The sequence below is a fragment of the Notothenia rossii genome (assembly GCF_949606895.1).
Source record: "Notothenia rossii genome assembly, chromosome: 7".
Taxonomy (NCBI): domain Eukaryota; kingdom Metazoa; phylum Chordata; class Actinopteri; order Perciformes; family Nototheniidae; genus Notothenia; species Notothenia rossii.
The window spans coordinates 68,971,456-68,990,076 of NC_136905.1; the positions used below are offsets into that span (position 1 = coordinate 68,971,456).

The following is an 18,621-nucleotide window of genomic DNA, read 5'->3' on the forward strand; positions in this document are numbered from 1 at the left end:
TGTATTCCTATGATTGTTTTTATCTGATGCACTGTGTTTTGTTTTGAAGAACAGATCTTCTAAATGTGTTGTGACAGAATTCAAACACCCTCCATGTATGAACGAGTACTCACAGGCCATATATACATGCGTGGTAAGATATTTATAATTAGCACAAACAAACAACTCCCATTCTACTACACACATGATTGACACTCTGGTGGAAGCATGGAGGCAAACAATCCAGAGTGTGATGTGCCATGTAGAGGCCACTCTGAGGTCATGTGGTGTGTATATCTGGCAGGGTGTTGGGGGGCAGAGTGGGCTCGGGCCCCTGGGTGATGAAGGTCGCCCGGGAGAGATCCTCTCTGATCCTGGAAGACAGTCATCGTTAAGTAAAGCTGTAGTGCATTTCTGATCAAATCACAGGTCGGCACTCGTGTTCTCACAGCCAATGCTTTTTAAGCTAAACATGGAATGTGGCACCAATACACCTGCACAGGCTTTACAATTGCAAGTATGAGGTCAAGTTTTTATTCCCGTACATTCCTTTGGTGTCTTACCCGGCAGCATCGCTGGCAATAAGGCTCCTCTTCTCGGAGGAGGCAGACAAAGCCATATGTTGGCTGTCTTTCCTATCGGGAAAACGCCGAGTTGCAGTTAAACACAGACCCTCAGAGTGAAAAAGTCATGTTTTAGCAACCTGGTGTCTATTCAGTCAGGCCTGCAGCCCGTCTTGGAAACGGGGTCAGACTGGGTCAACACAATACACATTGACTTGGACTTAGTCGCCAAATGTTCTGTTATTCTGCAGGACTAGGTGCCAGACCACTGGTAACATGAATACACATCTTCTCTTGCCTGCCCTACCCCGATACATCCAGGTCCCCTGCACACTCCTTTCTGAAAATCATGTTACCAGCTGCTCGCTAACCACAAGCGTTCAAAGAACAAAATAAACTACAAGTGCACGTGAAGAGGGGCCAATAAGCTGAAAGCAAATGGACGTGAACAGATGTTTGTTTCCAAGCACACGACTCTGTGGCGGGGCCTATTTTTACTATTGTGCCCAGACTCTTTCTTCATTCTTTTTAAGCAGCTGGATGGAAAAGAAAATTGGTCGAAGCCTAACTGATGTTTTATGGTATCCTCTTCTGCTGAGAATATGGCTGTTTAAAACATTAAAAAGAGGGCGGAGCCACCAGAAGTTCAGCCAGAGCTTCTGCTTGGTGTCACTGCGCTTTGTTCTTCTGAGGTAATTTATCAGCAAGGCCATTTTCAGGGATTACAAGTGGATTATAGAATATTATTTAGGATCAAGTTAATGAGTGATAACCAAATTACGAGCGGAGCACGGCTTTTGCCAAACATAATACAATTATTGGAGCGTTTTATTACCTTTCCCTCTGTCCATTCATTTTAGCAAAGAGAAGCCTGAGCACTTGTTCCTTCTGCTCCCAAGTGAGATCTGAGATTTCAACCTTGCTGTCTGGTTGATGGGTCCTTGAAAACAGGTGGATGACATTGACTTTAATTGAACAAAATGTATCATGTTGTGAGATGACCAATGACAAACATCAGATGTTAAAAATATCACGAAGACACTGAAATGATGAGAAGGGGACCTACCACCTTGCAGCCGCCTCCAGATCTGAATAGACAGAGTTGGTACTGTGAGGTCCTTTATGGAAGGTGCGGATGGGTGGGAACTTTAGCTTTCCTGCTGTGGCTTCTTTTAGCCTCTGGCGATAAGCCTGTAGTGCCTCCTTTTTGTATTGCTGCCTGCTGGCCATGATCTCCTGCTTCACCTGAGCCAGAGCCTCATGGAAGAACTGCTCCAGCTCTGTGCGCTGATCCACGATGGAGCTGGCCAGCCGCTTGACGTGCCCCAGCTCCCTCTCCCGCATGTGAAGCACTTTCTGCAGCTTGTCTAGTTCTACCTGGCTGGCCTGAATGGTGACCAGAGCCTTCTCCTTCTCCTCCTCCTGTATCTCAGGTTCCTCAGCTTTAAGCTCGAGGGCATGCTCCAGTGAAGCCACCTTGGCCCTCAGCTTGGATATCTCCTTTTTTTGGGCCTCCATCTGAGCTGCGTTTCTCTTCACCGTCAACTCAAACATGTTCTGCACGAGTAGACAGAAGAGCAAAGTAGTGAAATGCATGAACACCAAGCTGACTTTAATTTCCATGCCAACATAGATCTTAAACAGATTATGGTTTGTGTGCTCGCCTGTGCTGTCATGAGTGGCCTAAGTTTGAAAATAGTGGATTTTGAAACCTTCATTTACTGTCATCGGGGGGGAAGATTAATGTGCCCAATATTTATTTGTCTAAAGAAATCAGTGCCAGAAGCCTGCGAGGGAGAAGCCACTGAATTTGAACCCATACCCCAGTGGAAACTCGCCACAACCGCTGACCACTGAGAGGCTGGGTAGTAGTCAGAAGGTGGGGGGGTAGGAGACGGACCACAAGCAAAATACACAGGGTCAGCACAAGTAAACAACACGAGGGGAAAACCACCTGAAATATATTCTGCACAGGTCTGACAAGTGTTTCATAGCTGAAATGATTTTTTAAATATGAGTTTATGTATATGAATGGCCTCTATCCAAGGACAGTCAGGGCTTAATACTTACACAACTGTTTGCTATCCTTTGGTTCAAACATACCTTGTCCAGTTCCAGGGAGGCCTTTTCCTTATCCATTGAACGTGTCAAAGCGTGCAGGTCCTCTGCCTCCTTTATGTGATATTTCAGAGCTTCATTCAGACGGACATTCTCCTTAAACACAGAGCGCGAGGCATCGTCCAACTGCCTATATAGATACAAACAGAGAAAGCCTTTGACAAATCTTTATTTCACGCCAAAATATATTTAAATCAGAATCATAAACAGGTTTATTACCAGGTAGGCTAACACATACGAGGATTTTGACTTGGTGTTGTGGTGCATACATACAAATAAAACAACAGTTGAAAACAGATTGAAAACTATTTGAAGAGAACTATAATAACATTAAACAAATATAGTAAAATATAGCAGTATTTACATTGAATATGATTGAAATCGTAGAAATAGAATTGGAATAAAATATGTGCAGTAATGGGAAAACGAAATAATTGTCCTGGTGTTAATATGAAGATTTTTAAACATGTTGCATATATTTGCTCTCAGTTTCCCGGTTCCTCTTCATAAACGTTGGTCAATGTACTTGACTTTTTAAGACAAGCTGGGTGTGTTCAAAATTAAATCAATTACTGACACTAAGACCAGAGCTGCAGCACCACACCACACCAGTATCAATGTTGATGTTTTATGAGCTGTAAAAAAATGACTAAACATAGCGGAGGCGAAATGTACATCCTATGGCCTCAAAAGTAATAAACGCTGGGCTTCCCCACACACATTACACTCTCCTCTGGGATGGAGATGTGATCATTGGCTCCGGTGATGTACACTATCTGAACATGACCAACCGGTGCGGTCAAGGAAATAACATTAGTCTTAGTTATATATATATTTACACACATAAACACTTGTGTGAGTACATTTTTTTTTCTTTGAGTTCTGAGAACACGAAAGTGCAGTTTAAAGAATAAAATTAGATTGTGAGAGGGGAAGCGGAAACACACACTCACACAATGGCTTCATTGTGGGCCCTCTCCACCACCACAGCTATCGTTCGCTCTGCTTCCTTCTCCAGGCGATCCTGCGGGGAAGTTTGCAAACCAATCACTTCTTGTTCCACCTGGGATAACATCTTCAGTCATCTGTCCATGAACAGTGGGCCAGGTCTCCACAAATTATTTCTAAACCACTTTTGTTGTGCTGTTTTTTCCAAATCGATCAGAGTAGGATCATTAGACTCGACCCACCTTTTCTTTGAAGAATCTGCACTCCACTTTGTTTAGGTTTTCCCTGTGCTTCTTGTCAGAAAGATCCATGTTTTCTCTAATCTAAAAAAATAAATGTTTTACTGTTATTAGTAGCATTAACAAATGGAACAACTGCTTTTAATAGAAAAGTCTATCAAATGTTTTTCCTCACATCACTGAGCTCCTGCTCCATCTGTGCTTTCCTCTTCTCAAACTCCTTAATTCTCTTCATCCCCTCTTGGATCATGTTAAAGTCACTGGACTTCTTTCTGAACAGTTCCTTCATCTCATTAATTTGCCTCGTGTAATCATCAACCTGTTAGAAACAATCATATAAGATCATATCGATTCATTATAACAACAGTATTAAATGCATGCCTTAACCCTCAAAATGCAGCTGCTCATCTAAGTACTAAACAGTGTGTTAGGGAAGATGAGACATGGGTGCATTGGTGAGGGGTCCTTCCGCTATAACATATTTCAATGAAAAATATGTGATTTTAACATCATTTTTGTCAATTACTATTGTTATATCTGTGCACAGTTAAAAGAAAAAGCTGGATAATAAATCAACAACACCCGAAAAGCATAAACCAAAACTTGATAAGATCTGCACTGTTGACCAACTGAAACTTTACATCTGTGAAAAGTCATTTTGTGAATTAAGATGCGCTCCACCTCGTTTTAACAATTATTTGGTGGTGACCAAACTGGATGGGTGTTGCATCTAAGACTTTTAACTGTCAGGGAAACCCAGCTAGTGCTTCAGAAAAATTCCCATAAGTGCAGTTTGAATCGGTAAGGAAAGAAAATACTTTCATACCAGAGTTCACACAGGCCATACCCATTTGCCAACCAACTTAAAGGCACAGACCAGTCAAGCTGAATACCTCAAGATGCTACTGTGGAAAAGCCAGTCTGAAGAAAAATGTGACAAAATGACCAAAGTCATGAGAGCCTAGAAAAACAACCACCCACAAACATGTACATGTCGACTAAATTAGAGGTTTTCATGCCTCTGATTACAACGTTAGGCCTAATCGTTATTCTTCACATAACTTTGTATGTTCATCTACACCAATGCGCCAATCATGATGCAAGGCGGTCTGAATCATAAGCGATTCTCAGTGTGTGTGATCTACCGAATGGTCAACCTACCCCAAAATAAGCACCCGTTTTGAGTTAAAAGGGATTAGTCTTGCATGCATTCTGTCTTTTTCTCATGGCGTGCAGTATATACCGTTGTTTTAATTTGGCTGACGGAATTTCATTACACTACTGCTGAATTTGTCTCTCCTGAGACAAAAGCCAGGCGGTCATGCATGCTCACTGAACTTCTTTGTTAGCTAAGTCCATTTTCAAGATGAACCCTATTATCACCTCAAAATGAGAAAAGGGCTGTGAACAGCGAGCCTTGAAGTCACGTGTTGAGGGTCAACCACATGACAGTGTTCTTTCCCCCTTTTTGGACATATGTGACAGTTCCATACATGTCTAAAATAGGGATGTTACAACTTGGTCCAGACCGTGCCTCTTTTTTCCTTCTCAGAAGCTTATTGGACTCAATTTTACCAGCATGAAGTAAGAGTTGGAAAATGGAAAACAGCTGCTAGCAAAAGTAGCAACAGTTTTTTGAAGCCTTTTTGTCCAGTAAAGCCACTTGAACGTTGTCATGTCAGTTTGATAGCTTGATCTTCTTACCAACAAGCAGCAGGGGTCAGTGAGGATAAATGGAATCAAAATAAGTCCCTTTGTTGTATATTACGCAACCTACACTGTTAAAGTAAGGATAAGTGTGACTTTTGATGGATGGCTAACACATCAGGACCAGCAGCAGTGTTACTCCCTTTCCCCGTGCAAGCACTTTTAATTCTTCTGTGGCCACTAGCATGGATTAAAATAGCATTAGAGACCCAGTAAGTCGGAATGTCAGGGTCTGTTCTTTTGTTTTATGGCTGCTTTGTTGGGTTGTTGTTTTCTTACATAATGAATACCAATATAATTACACACAAGACAGCTGTTAAGACACAGCGCAGCACATTTGTACTACTTTAAGTAGCTCAAAGTAGTAAATTACAGTAATGTCATATTTTGCTATGATAAAGCAAGCTAAAGCATGTTTGGTGTAAGCTAAAATTGCTTATCTTTTTTTGTGGCCGTTTTTTTAATTTAAATGAACTCACCAGTTTGTTTTGCTCCTCCTGTGCAAGTGCCTGTTGATTTTTGAGGCTTCTCTGCAGCACGTTGATCTGTCAAAACGAGTCAGATTAAAAACAGTTTAACATTGTTAATCATTCATCTTGTTTATTTTACAAACATAAATAACGTGTTTTTATGACCTTCTCCGCTTTAGTAGCATCTTGTTTCTTCAGAAAGCCAGTAATATCGATGGATTCTTTCTCCGCGCGATACAGTTGGTTGGTGAGCTCTTCATTTGCGCGTGCTAACTTCCGGCAGGCCTCGCGATACTCCACGAGCGACTGTTCGGTGACCTTTAACTTCAGCTCCCACAGCGCAGCGTTGGCCTTGGCTTTTTCACTGTCAGACTCTTTGTCCGCTTTTGACTCATGCTTGCTTTCTTTCTTTCCTTTTCTGTGACAAAATACAAAAGTGTAGTTGGAGTTTTGAACGCTAATGCAGTACAACGTGTAGCCTACACATAAACCCAAGTTACGCACTTACCCGGCTTTCGCCCTCTTCACTTTGGGGACCTTCTTCTTCGTCATTGCTGCTAGTTTTAAATGGCTACTGTGATAGCACAGAAAACACCTCCGTGCTACAAAAGGGAGAAGAAGTGGCTCGGTAATTAGTCCAGGAAGAGAGTGGCTAACGGTACCGAGCTCCTGTGCAGCCCACTTGTTTGTGTGGTGCTATTGCCATAGAGACGCTGTAACCCGGGTGAAGGTTTGCATTTCTCTGCTATATAACCTCTGGTAACCCTATAGGCAAACTACTATATATTTAATACACACAGAGACTTATTTAAGTTTGTTTGCTTGGTATTGTATGCACATTCTGATGTGATTATCTTTATGTAACCTATGTATGTTTGTGTTTATGTGTGTAAAAAGCACATGTGTCACATAGATGATTATTGGCACTCATTATAGATAGATAAAAATAGATAGAATTCCTTTATTGTCAGCGCACCAGGTACAACGACATTTAAAAAAGCAATCCTCAAAGTGCATTTCCACATAAAACGAATAAATATATATCTATATAAACATATACACAAACAAACATATGCTCACACATCCATACCAACATGCATACATGCCCGCACATAATTTAAATACAGTTTACAATATAAAAAACACAGGGATGATATTTTGCATCTCTGATGTCGATCAGTTAATAAGTTAATAAAACTATTAAAAAGTAGTGCAGTTGCAAGTTGTAACTGTTCAGTTCAGCGTTTGACGTTGTTCAGTTCTCGTATGGCTCTGGGGTAGAAACTGTTTTTCTGTCGGTTTGTCCTTGATTGAATTGACCTGTAGCGTCTACCGGAGGGCAGAAGAGCAAACAGGAAGTCTCCAGGGTGTGAAGAGTCTGCAATTAGTTTTGCCTGCTCTGTTGAGGCAACGTTGGCTGAAGAGTTCCTCCAGAGAAGGCAGTGAGCAGCCGATGACCTTCTGGGCTGTGTTGATGACCCTCTGAAGGGATTTCCTGTCCTTTTCTGAGCAGCTGGCACACCACGTGGTTAGGCAATATGCCAGCACACTCTCTATGGAGCAGCGGTAGAAAGACACCAGAAGTTTCTCCTCCAGGTGGTTTTTCCTGAGGATCCTCAGGAAGTGGAGTCGCTGCTGGGCCTTTTTTACAGATGTTGTGGTGTTGATAGACCAGGATAGATCTTTAGCAATGTGTGTGCCGAGGAACCTGAAGGCGGGAACCCTTTCCACACAGTTGCCGTTGATGTACAGTGGATCTGGTGTTGTGCTGTTTTTCCTGAAGTCTATAATGAGTTATTTTGTTTTTATGGAGTTCAGAACAAGGTTATTATCTGAACACCACACTATATTATTATATTGTGAACCTGTATACACAGTTATGCACAGGTATGAAACAATTAGCAATGTAAATGTATCATGTAATATAAAAGCAAGTGTGTAGCAGTAAGATAATGGATTATAGTGATATAACAATAATAATAAACACAACAGAATGAAAAAGTACATTATTTACATCTATATAAAGTTGAAATGAGTTTATCACAACAAATAAGCCAACATTAAACAAAAATAAATCAACGAAGAACAATTATTAAGTCAGTAAACGTAAAAAAATGGCCCTCAAAATTTCCCAGTACACGGTGATGTCCAACAAAGAGTCTTACACCCAGTGGTGTAATACATTTCTTCTTTTATTACAAATATGAGTCACGGACCAACAGCAAATCCTTAATTATAACCCTATTAAAAAACGTAAAAAATCATGTTGGATTGACTGTTGTAGCTAACACCCTTTTCCTTATTTGCATTTATATATCATCACCTATTGCTTTTCTAACTTTGGTTGCAGGGTTTGGTTTTATGTCTATCTGTCTGCCAAAAGGTTCTGATCTATCAACCCATCACTCTGGGAGATTGTAAGATACAGATGTCTGTTCTGCTCAACAGCCTCCTGACTGACACGCTTTCTCACTTCTCTTGTAATTACAGTCTTCTCTGCTGGGCTCCATCAAACAAGATCTGTTTGCACATGATCTCCTCCCACATGATGACATGAAAAACATTCGGCTCTTGTCAGCAGTATTGTCCAGGTTGTCCTGAAAAGAACTATGTGTTAGTCTTTGCCATCCCCACAGTGCTTTTTCTAAAGTTATGGGAAAACCACTGAGATCAACCTAAATGCTATTGGCTTACATCTTCCAAGAATTTAGTCCAAAAAAAACAATGTAAGGTTAGCGTAGGTCATAATTAAAGCTCGAAACCACAGAATTGTATCCATTATCTTGTTCAGCTTTGTGCAGAAGCCTGAGAGTGTCCAGTGTTGATTATTCATCAAACAAGAAAGTAAATATCACAAAAGTGTTGGGTGTAGCTTCTGTAAACTGAATCGTATAGGGTCATTCACAGCGCTGGCATCATCAACAGAGCTTGAAGACTAAATTTAAAGGTAATTACTATGACAGTGAGGAGAGAAAACTGAAATAACCCTGAGCTTTTCAAAGCTGTCATTATCATTGGAATTGTAATGACAAGGTTTGGGTCTCTTCAATTGACTTCTTGGGGTAGGACACCCACAAACATGGCATTCCTGAGGGTAACATTGCAGCATATTAATGATATATTGCACAGTGTAGATTACAAAGCTGGGGTCTCGTTTCATGCTTTATGGTTTCAGTTAACTTGAAACAAAATACCAAAATGTCCTTTCGAACATTGTTTGTAATGTGATGTGTCATGCTGTAGAAAGGCCCTTATCATACAGAGTTTAAAGCAGTGCACATTTGGACGATATCCTAACATGATTTGGCAACATATAGATGTTCCTTTAGATTTGTTTAGTTTATTGTATGTATATTTCTAGACTCAATATTTAGAGTTTCAGTTGTAAAATCTAAATTCATGGCATTTTACTGGGAGGGCAGTAGCTTCTTAGGCGCATTATAATGCTATTATTAAAGTAGGTGTGTAATTAAACTAAACATGCTGTGATTCATGCTACAAATGGCTTGAGGTAGATTGCAGCTTTTCCAAACACTGCTCATTATCCACATCACTTATCACATCACTAAAATTACCACAAAATGTGTCTCAACATTAAAAACAAGAAAATATTGAACCATGATTTCCAAATAACGACACACCCCGGACAAAACACTGCTTCTTTCAATGTGTTTTAATGGGACATCTTTATCCAGGGTTTATTGTCGCATTGACACACTGTTAACATGCAACCAAGACATCTATGGGAGATTCAGTGAGAGGTCCTGCATATGTACTCTTTGATAGGGGCAAACGACCATTCTGGTGAGCCGCAGGATTGAAAAAAGTAGCCACAGTATTTATAAAAAAGGAAGGACGCAAGAAAGTCCAATATTTTTAGTCCAAATTACAGTGTTGGAACAGTGCTTTGCACAGTTGAGTGTCCTGGGAGTGGAATGGCATGATGGGTTAACGCTGGTGCCAAGCCCCACCCTCCCCACATTGTCCTCTCTGTGGACTTTCTGCACTCTCTTGTGCCAATCTGCAGGACCTCTGCCCTTCCCTTACCCTCCTGCCTGAGATGTGGACAGCTTGGTTTCGGCCTGCTGCCTGAGGTGAAACAGCCTCGTATAAGCTCATGTTAGGTCAGTGCTGGGGCAGGGTCATTTCCCCCAGGATGCCTCAATTGCTAGTCTACCAGCGGCTCCTGGTTTAGATGTGTGTCCTCTTTCTGTTGATATAAAGTGGGTGAAAAATATAAAGCACAGTACAAAACTCAGTTCATGTAAGGTCTCAGAGTGTCTGCTGTGGGATATCCTTGATGCCTCTGCATCCTGCACTAAAGCCAGAAACTTTGCACATCACATGAGAAAGCATAAGCTGATACACTTCAGCATGGCTCATGATGGCGCGCCAACCACCCACCAAAAGCAGAGAAACAGCTACTCATGCTTTTCATGCATTCTCTCGTGAAACGTGCCGTGCTGTCCAAATATTTTTCCCTTGGAAAGCCTGTGGTTAACACGAGGATGAGTGGGAGTCAGATGATTGCTAACATTCTTTTAACTTTTATGCCAGCTGGAGTACAGGTTACATTTGCATTTTTTAAGGCTGTTAAAAGGACTGTAGCAGCTCTAATGTGGTGATTATTGCAGGATCACAATAAGGAGATTGAGAGTATTAAAAAAAACACAAGATTCATTTGAGCTACTTAACATGATTTAGTAGATGTAATAACTAATAAGACAAAGGAAGAATCCATTAAAACACATAATCAGCCACATTTTCTGAAATTAGTACTTACTGTAGAATTTCTGTTTAATTGATGCTTGTGATCCTTTGATCACAAGTGCAGTTTAAATTAAACAGAACTAACCATTACTTATATTTTCAATTCCAAAAATTAGTGTAATTTAAGAGATTTAGATGTGCATTTAGAGCTGCCAAATACAAACTTACATCACTCTTAATTTAGGCACTTGTTAAGTTGTTAAAGTCCAAAGAGTTGCCGGATGAAGGACATTCTGAGGCAAATGCACCCATAAAAAGTATTATAAGACCATTTATTTTTGGTTTTCTTGAGTGTGAACCCATTCATTTTGACTTCTTCATCAATCCTTTTTCTTGGGGGAATTCTTGGCTCCGGTATAACCAGTAAAGATGAGATGGGGAAAAAACACTATCAAAAATAATCCTCCACAAAAAAAAGAAAAGAAAATGTTGTTGGTAGGCAGGTAGTTGGTCTCCAGCTCAGCTCACAGGAGGGGGGACTCCTGATGGAGTTGGGATGGACCGCCACAGGATTGGTGGATGGCTGTACTCGGTGTGGCCCCATGCCAAGCCCGTATGTCTTTATATACTGTGAACGGGTGACCGGACAGTCCTGAGTGTGCATCGCATCCACTCTGCGTCTCTCCATCTCCACTGCTCTCTCTCTCTGCGGGGCCCCTGTCAATCTTTAACTCCAGCAGCATCCACCATATCTTCTTCTTCTTCTCCTCCATCTTTACTCCTGTCTCTTTCTTTCCCCGGCTGTGAAAACAATGGCCACGCCGAGCCTGCTCCTCACTTTCTCCCTGTGGCTCCTGGCTGGGAGCCTCATAGTGGAGGCGACTTACTACCGGCACCACCGCTACGTCCCCCACGTCTACCGCTACCGGGAGCACTCTGCCAACACGGAGAACCTCCTCCCTGAGGTCTCCAACCCGGAGCCTGTAGTCCCACAGCCGGGTGAGCCGATCTACCCCGTGATCCCCGAGGTGTTCCACCCGGCACCTGAAGTCCTACACCCCTTACCAGAGGCTTTCCACCCGGTGCCCGAAGTCTTGCATCCTGCACCTGAGCCCTACCACCGAGCTGAGGTTTTCCATTCGGTGATTGAAGCCTCCTCCCCCGTCAACACCAGCCGGGTTTTCTACGGGATCATGTTTGACGCTGGGAGCACGGGCAGCAGGATCCACGTCTATAAGTTCATCCAGAAAGACCCTGGTAAGTGCACCACTTTCCCTCTCTCTACCTAAACCAATAGTAGAGATTTGCAAATACTGCTGGCTCCCACTCTGTCTACTTGCTGTTAGGTCATTCACTGTGTGGTGTGAGAAAAAACATTCACCGGCACAGGGCCAGAGCAATACAGCTGCTGAAAGTGGCTGAGGTTCACTTGTAATGTTAACTGCCTGACTCATATGTGTAGGCAGCAGGTCAGGGTGTAGGTGATACTGTCTAAATATCATGAGTTGCAAAAGGAAAAATATGCAATTATATGTAGTTGAGTTTCTATTTTTCTCCCAGTAGTATCCCTCTTGTTTATGATCTGTTCACTGACACTGACGTCTTTTTTAGTTGAGCTGCCAGTCCTGGACAATGAAATGTACCACGCCGTGAAGCCTGGTCTTTCTGCCTATAAAGACAACCCTGAGGAGGTATGTATGCACCTTTAAACCATCAATCAATATTAATTATCAGGTATATTAGGGAGTTGTTCACAGTCTGCAAAACCACTGGGATTTTCTTTGGGTTGGGTTCATGTGATGTAAACAGTGTGTAATTACAAAAAATGCCTGCTTCTGATGCTGTCACTGCTGCTGTCTGCTACCTGTGATTTACACATGTTTTTAAAGACTTTGACCACTGGATAAATATCTTAGTTTGATTATGAAATGTTCCTCCATTTGATGACTAAGCTGCCTGTAACTGATTGTCATATTTTCCATAGGGTGGCAACACTATCCGCCAGTTGCTGAAAATTGCCAAGAAGACAGTGCCAGAAGAGGACTGGAGGAGGACACCGGTGGTCCTGAAGGCCACAGCGGGTCTGCGTCTGCTGCCTGAGGATAAGGCAAATGCTCTTCTGAAGAAGGTAAGACACGTTTTCTCTCTGCCGTCAGACAGTTTGGTATAAACAGCACCGATCCCGCCATGGAACGGGATGAGAAACCACTAATTGCTTACAAGTGTCACTGAAAAAAAGCAGCAAGTCTGCCCATTTGGTGGCTATCATGTTGCAAAAAAACAGCTGTTGTTGGGTTGTGTGGAGTAACCATATTTGTCATTTAGAGTATTAAATCCAGGCTACTGTTCCAGCATGTTTGTGGTTGGGTTATCTGTCACTCTAAAACAGAACCAGAGCCTGAATACACTTTATCCTGCCACTAGCAGAATATTTGGGTGTGCAGCCTTGAACATTTGTTGTGCTTTAACAGATCCAGCTGATAACTGTTATTAAACATCTACAGGTGCGAGAGGTTTTTGACGAGTCCCCTTTCTTCGTGCCAAACAACAGTGTTTCTATCTTGAACGGAGCAAAAGAAGGTAAATGAACTCTCAATGTCCTGTAACCAATTCGTACTATATATAATAAACAAAACATATGATTTTTATTAGTTTTATTTAAGACAGTTATATTTGATATATCAGGTGCTTTAAGTGCCTCCTTTACTCCGGATGCATCAGACAATGCTTCTTTCATAATTGTTTTTACAAGAGCTCTATTTCTACCTCACTGAGACAAATAAGTAAGCCAGTGTGAGTTGTTGCCCCACGCCCAATAATTTAGTGCGATCCTCCACATCACTCATTAAGACACCCTCACAATGTAATGTTTCATCATACAATATCTGCCATTCATTATCCTTACTTTATGAGCGCAATAACTTGACATCCGAGACAATTGTAATTACCTGGGCTGGTCTGCATTTTGGTTACACCAACTTTAATATCAGCATAATGACAGAGAGCTGAACTAAAAAGTTAAGACATTTAAATGTGAAAGTTGAGCCTAGGTTCGTTGTAATCGCTTTTATACTAATACAGACATTTTCACCCATGTGCTGTTTTAGGAGTCCTCGCCTGGGTCACAGTGAACTTCCTTACAGGTAAGACATTGCTTGTGTTTTGCTATGCTGGTGTTAGTGGTCAGGAGGCTCATATCTGAGGCTCCAGTGTACACAGAAGCCCGGCAGTGAAAGACTCTTGTCTCCTGTCTGAGGTTATGAGTTTGAATCACTGGCCCCAAACAGGTTGCAAAAACAAGCAACATTTCCTCACGTTTTTCACACAGCTATGGAATCATCTCATTTATTTTAAACCACCACCTTAATCTTAAAACTATAAATGTTTTTCCCTCTTGGTGGGGAAAAATGTAATCTGTAAGCATGCATCATCCTGACAGTAGTGGTTGTGAATGGAACGAGTTCTAACTAAAACTGGTGATTAAGCTAAAGTAATACACAGTATGCTCTGTTTGTTTCACTGAAGAGGAGTCATATCATGGTTTTAACGTTGAGCTTATTCTCCATAGGTCACTTGTACTCCAACACAAGGAGGACAGTGGGCATCCTGGACCTGGGTGGAGGATCTACACAGATCACGTTCCTTCCCAAGTCAAAGGTGCATTTTTGTATGTCCTGTATAAGCTTGTTTAAATAATTTCCTACCAAAAATGCAACACTAACATTGTTTTTTATCCAACAGAAAACGATTCAGGATGCTCCCGCCACTTATATTTCTAATTTCAACCTCTTCAAAAATACCTATCAACTCTACACACACAGGTAAATAACAGATAAAGAAGATGCTATATCCTTAATCATTTAGATTTTGCTTAATAACTCATATTCTATATGTCAATATCAAATAGCTACCTGGGAAATGGACTTTTTGCGGCCCGACTGGCGACTCTTGGAGCACTAGGAGCCGATGGTAAAGTATCTTTTTATTGTCTCCCTATTTGCCGTCTTGGCCATTCTTTCATAAATGTATAAAGGGAAGATTACAAAACTGTTTGTTTTTGTTGTTTTCCCAGGTCTAGATTGGAAAGTCTTCTCAAGTTCCTGCCTCCCTAAAAAGTTCACCGAAAACGTGACTTTTGGTGGAACCACCTACAAAGTTAGCGGGATTCCTGACGGTAAGATAAAAGCACCCTGAGGTTTAGATTGCTTTCCCAGTGCTTTGGATGAAGTGATCCACACATTCCTTTCTCAACTCCAGTAAACAATCGAGTACAGTATAATACAGTCTCTCAGTTTCTGTAACCTTGGCGCCAAACGCATGTTTTGTCATCCTCTCTCTCTCTGTGTTCCCTCTTCAACAATTATACTGCAGTCAACCTTGTATTTAAACGAAAAGAAAACTGTCAGTTAACTTCACAAATAAGGCAGTCACTCCCATACCACAGTCAAGTAGCCAAAAGATGCTGGGCTTGTCCCTGAGTTGTTATTTTTTGTGTGTAACGAGCGGCTTGATCTGGACCGCTCACAATTATGTGGTAAAAATAGACAGCCCAACAGGGCCGCACTCACTGCCGCTCTTGTTATCACATGGTTTTGCCGGCACAATTGAGCCAACCATACCCATGGGGCTGTGTGAATCTTGTCCTTCTGGGGCTTCCCTTGTACGGTGAACCCCTAGCTTCAGACACTGTCCAACCTCAAACTCGGTCTCCAGACTCACAATGGCATTCCAAACATCGCTGCCCCAAAACACCTTTAACTCATTGTTTACTCAAACACTTCCTATATAAGTTAAGACTTATTTTGTCTACATTTAACCATTTCTCTCTCTCTACAGGCTATGCAGGCTATAAGCTGTGCTACTATGAGGTTATGAAGGTAATCAAAGGAATAGTGCACCAGCCTTATGAAGTGAAGGGCAGCAGTGTCTTCTACGCCTTTTCTTACTACTTCGACAGAGCTGTGGAGTCTGGCCTCATCGGTGAGTGGGTGCAGAGCAAAGAGTAACCTTCCAGTGCCATCGTCTTTCATGCTAATTATCTTCCCCTGCACGAGATAGGTATTCAAATTGCATGTTTGTTTTTTCTGCACAGATGCCAGTCGAGGTGGTGCGGTTGAGGTCAGGGATTTTAAGAAGAGAGCCAAAGAAGGTAAGAGTTACATGTTATCTTCTTGAGGATTTCATACACATGTGAATGAACCCAACAATCTACAAGTGATATCAGTCCTTTAACAGTCCAGGCCCTAAACAGCAAAAACACTTGGCACAATTGGCAGAGCCCATCCTGTCGAAAATAATTTAATACAGTAGTAAAATGTATTATGGAGATGGGTTATAAGACAAATGTAGTTTATAAAAGATCAAATACAAGCTAACACCACTGTAAAACGTTGTAGCGCTCATTAGCTTCAGTGATTGACACTTGCAATGTCCATGTAGAACCAGATTTGAGCAAGTAGGAAGGAGCTAGTGTGTTATGTAAGGCTGTTTGTGTTGTGAGAACACTGTCACGTCACATGGTCTTGAGGAACATGTCTAGCTCAGGCTGGCAGCTGGGCTGAAGATGTCTGTCTGGTGCAGGCAAGAGGGCACCTGACAGCCACACACCACCTGGGGGCTGACACATACTGAAACACACAAACTGTGTACACGGCTATTTAACACCGCCACCCTGCTGCAGCCTTGTGCTGACCCTCAGCCCTTCTCCTCGCACCTCCCTGTTTATTCAGCCAAACAAAACAGATAGGTTATCTTTTAATCATGTAGCATAGGGTTAGAAAGGCTTCTTATTTGCTAAAACATGGAAGGTGACATCGTGATATAATGCAACAAGGTGTAATATCCTTTTTCTGTCAATTGTATATTAAACCTGTTGCTATTTGTGTTTGCAGTGTGCAACAAAATGACCAAGTACCGTGCTATCAGCCCCTTCCTCTGCATGGATTTGACATATATCACTTGTCTGCTAAAGGACGGCTTTGGCTTCAAGGACAGCACTGTGCTGCAGGTGAGTGACTCAGTGCTAGATTACTATATGGACAGTAGGAGTCTAAGAGATAAAAAATATGAAAAGCTACATGACAAAATGTTCATATTCTGTCTGTACAGTGTTGAAATTGTTTCGTTGTGGTTTAAATGACCCCCCCCACCCTGTCAATCTGTTCAACAGCTAGCCAAGAAGGTGAACAACGTGGAGACGAGCTGGGCCCTGGGGGCAACCTTCGACTACTTCAGAAACCTCAACATCCACTAAGGACGGCTCGCTGTCACTGCAGCCGGCACTGAGAGGGACAGTTTGTTACTTTTGGGCTTCCCTTCCTCCGTCCACTCTTGAACAGACACACCTGGTCCCGCCACGCCCCTCCTCTTTTTCCCTCAACCTCCGCACCCTGCGAACACTCTGAGAACAGTTGAAAAAAGAAATCACTATATTTTTATAAGGCCAGCTATTTCTACTGTATGTTGAGCTCATAACTGGTGGGCTGACTTTATTTTTTTAAAAACGTTTACATTTTTGATTCCTTATAGGGGTGTCTGATCTGAAATGTCTTTCTCGCCTGCCTGTTAAGTGTGGAGGGTAACCAGCATGGTATAATGATACTTACTATGATCCTGGTGTGCACTGTACAGTACAGTGGGATTTATTTAGAGACTAGTTGCTGAAACAGCAACAATCTTACATGCTTGTAAATCAACTTTCTTCACATTCTAGGGGTTAATTATTTTAACCTGAATTCATTGCCTCATAGTCACTATTGGAAATAGAGTAGTTTTTAACCATACTGTACAGCTTATTTTCTTCAACTTTGCACATAACACTTTATCTGCAGATAGTGTAGCTAAGAAGTTTGCTTTGATATCGACAAAAGAGTTGTATATATTCATCAACTAGAGTAGGATTGACCATGACTTCAGAGAGCGCCGTGGAGAGGCCTCTGGCAGACTGAATTGTATAGCTGTTACATGTATGGGCTTAATGTCTGTAGTTTTAAAGTCCAGCCATTATTGTTTGTTTTGTCTGCAGTGGAAAGGACCTTCAGCATTGCTTAATTGCAGGGGCCCAAGGTCAAACTTTATTTTAGACAAGCGGTTAAAATAACCTCTCATTAAGCATGGATAGTGAATCAAACAACATAATTTACAGCTATTAAAAACAGCAAAAATGTAAGCAAAAAATGTAAAAGCTTTAAAACCCAGCTCTTTCATTTGATGCCGTTTTCTCAAAAACATTAGCCATTATGAATTATGTTTTTGAATGCTCTTGTGAATTGTACAAATATTTATATAACTTTATATAATTTAATTATCCTTATCCAACATTAACATTTGCATCTAACTGTTCTGTAAACCATGCTTTTGCTGTTCTTTCAGTATTTAAATAACTACTGCTGTATATACGTAATGTAAATGTGTATTAGTGAAATCTTCTTCAGGAACTGCTTTTACGTTGCAAAAAACTTTGCGTTGCAGTTGATCAGATATACCTGTATGTATGTATCAGTATGAATATCAAGATGACTGAAAATATGTAAAATGCTGTTTTTATTAAATCCAGTGAAAAAGTGTATTGTATCCATGTATGTTTTAATAAAACATGAGAAATATACTTTCTGTGTACTTTTAGATTTTTACACCCAGACAGTCTTCTCTTTTTCAAATTGTCAATGAAGTAAACGTTATTTTTCCTTTAAAAATTGAGAATAAAAGTAAGCTTCTTATCAAACTACAAACATTGGATTATGACTACTCATTCTCAATACTGTTACCTTCATCCGAGAATGTAGCTCTTCATTAGGGCGGCTCAATATGTGGAAAATGAGTGATAACGCAATGAAATAAACAGCTATTAAAGTCTACTCTGCCATTCTTCTGCTTTCTGTAAACTAG

General features: G+C 41.3%; 2 protein-coding genes across 3 annotated transcripts; one reads left to right on the forward strand and one right to left on the reverse strand.

Moving 5' to 3' along the window:
• Positions 1-75: 75 nt before the first annotated feature.
• bbof1a (basal body orientation factor 1a) lies at positions 76-6,715 on the reverse strand. 2 transcript variants are annotated; one of them, XM_079691785.1, is made up of 11 exons: positions 6,533-6,715; positions 6,190-6,442; positions 6,034-6,099; positions 4,023-4,166; positions 3,851-3,931; positions 3,614-3,684; positions 2,646-2,790; positions 1,609-2,099; positions 1,378-1,482; positions 543-614; positions 76-353 (listed from the first exon to the last, which is right to left on the reverse strand). In XM_079691785.1, exons 1-11 carry the CDS (start codon positions 6,574-6,576, stop codon positions 260-262), a joined length of 1,566 nt encoding a protein of 521 aa, XP_079547911.1. In that variant the 5' UTR covers positions 6,577-6,715; the 3' UTR covers positions 76-259. The 2 variants fall into 2 exon arrangements, with proteins under 2 accessions (XP_079547911.1, XP_079547912.1); XM_079691786.1 differs by lacking the exon at positions 543-614.
• Positions 6,716-9,714: 2,999 nt separating this feature from the next.
• On the forward strand, positions 9,715-18,340 carry entpd5a (ectonucleoside triphosphate diphosphohydrolase 5a). The gene is made up of 13 exons (XM_079691787.1): positions 9,715-11,991; positions 12,346-12,425; positions 12,719-12,862; positions 13,239-13,314; positions 13,842-13,877; positions 14,303-14,391; positions 14,476-14,555; positions 14,642-14,703; positions 14,807-14,908; positions 15,571-15,714; positions 15,827-15,883; positions 16,626-16,741; positions 16,904-18,340. The coding sequence occupies exons 1-13, from the start codon at positions 11,547-11,549 to the stop codon at positions 16,985-16,987; spliced, it is 1,515 nt and encodes a 504-aa protein (XP_079547913.1). The 5' UTR covers positions 9,715-11,546; the 3' UTR covers positions 16,988-18,340.
• The last annotated feature ends 281 nt before the right edge of the window (positions 18,341-18,621 follow it).

What these genes read in the sequence shown, in the direction of transcription:
- bbof1a (XM_079691785.1), bottom strand. Translation starts at nt 6,576, where the DNA reads ATGACGAAGAAGAAGGTCCCCAAAGTGAAGAGGGCGAAAGCCGG. An exon ending in GCAGATTCTTCAAAGAAAAG is followed by an intron (nt 3,685 to 3,850) that starts GTGGGTCGAGTC and finishes ACTTCCCCGCAG; the next exon opens with GATCGCCTGGAGAAGGAAGC. An exon ending in CTGGAGGCGGCTGCAAGGTG is followed by an intron (nt 1,483 to 1,608) that starts GTAGGTCCCCTT and finishes CCTGTTTTCAAG; the next exon opens with GACCCATCAACCAGACAGCA.
- entpd5a (XM_079691787.1), top strand. Translation starts at nt 11,547, where the DNA reads ATGGCCACGCCGAGCCTGCTCCTCACTTTCTCCCTGTGGCTCCTGGCT. An exon ending in ATAAAGACAACCCTGAGGAG is followed by an intron (nt 12,426 to 12,718) that starts GTATGTATGCAC and finishes TATTTTCCATAG; the next exon opens with GGTGGCAACACTATCCGCCA. An exon ending in TGTGGAGTCTGGCCTCATCG is followed by an intron (nt 15,715 to 15,826) that starts GTGAGTGGGTGC and finishes TTTTCTGCACAG; the next exon opens with ATGCCAGTCGAGGTGGTGCG.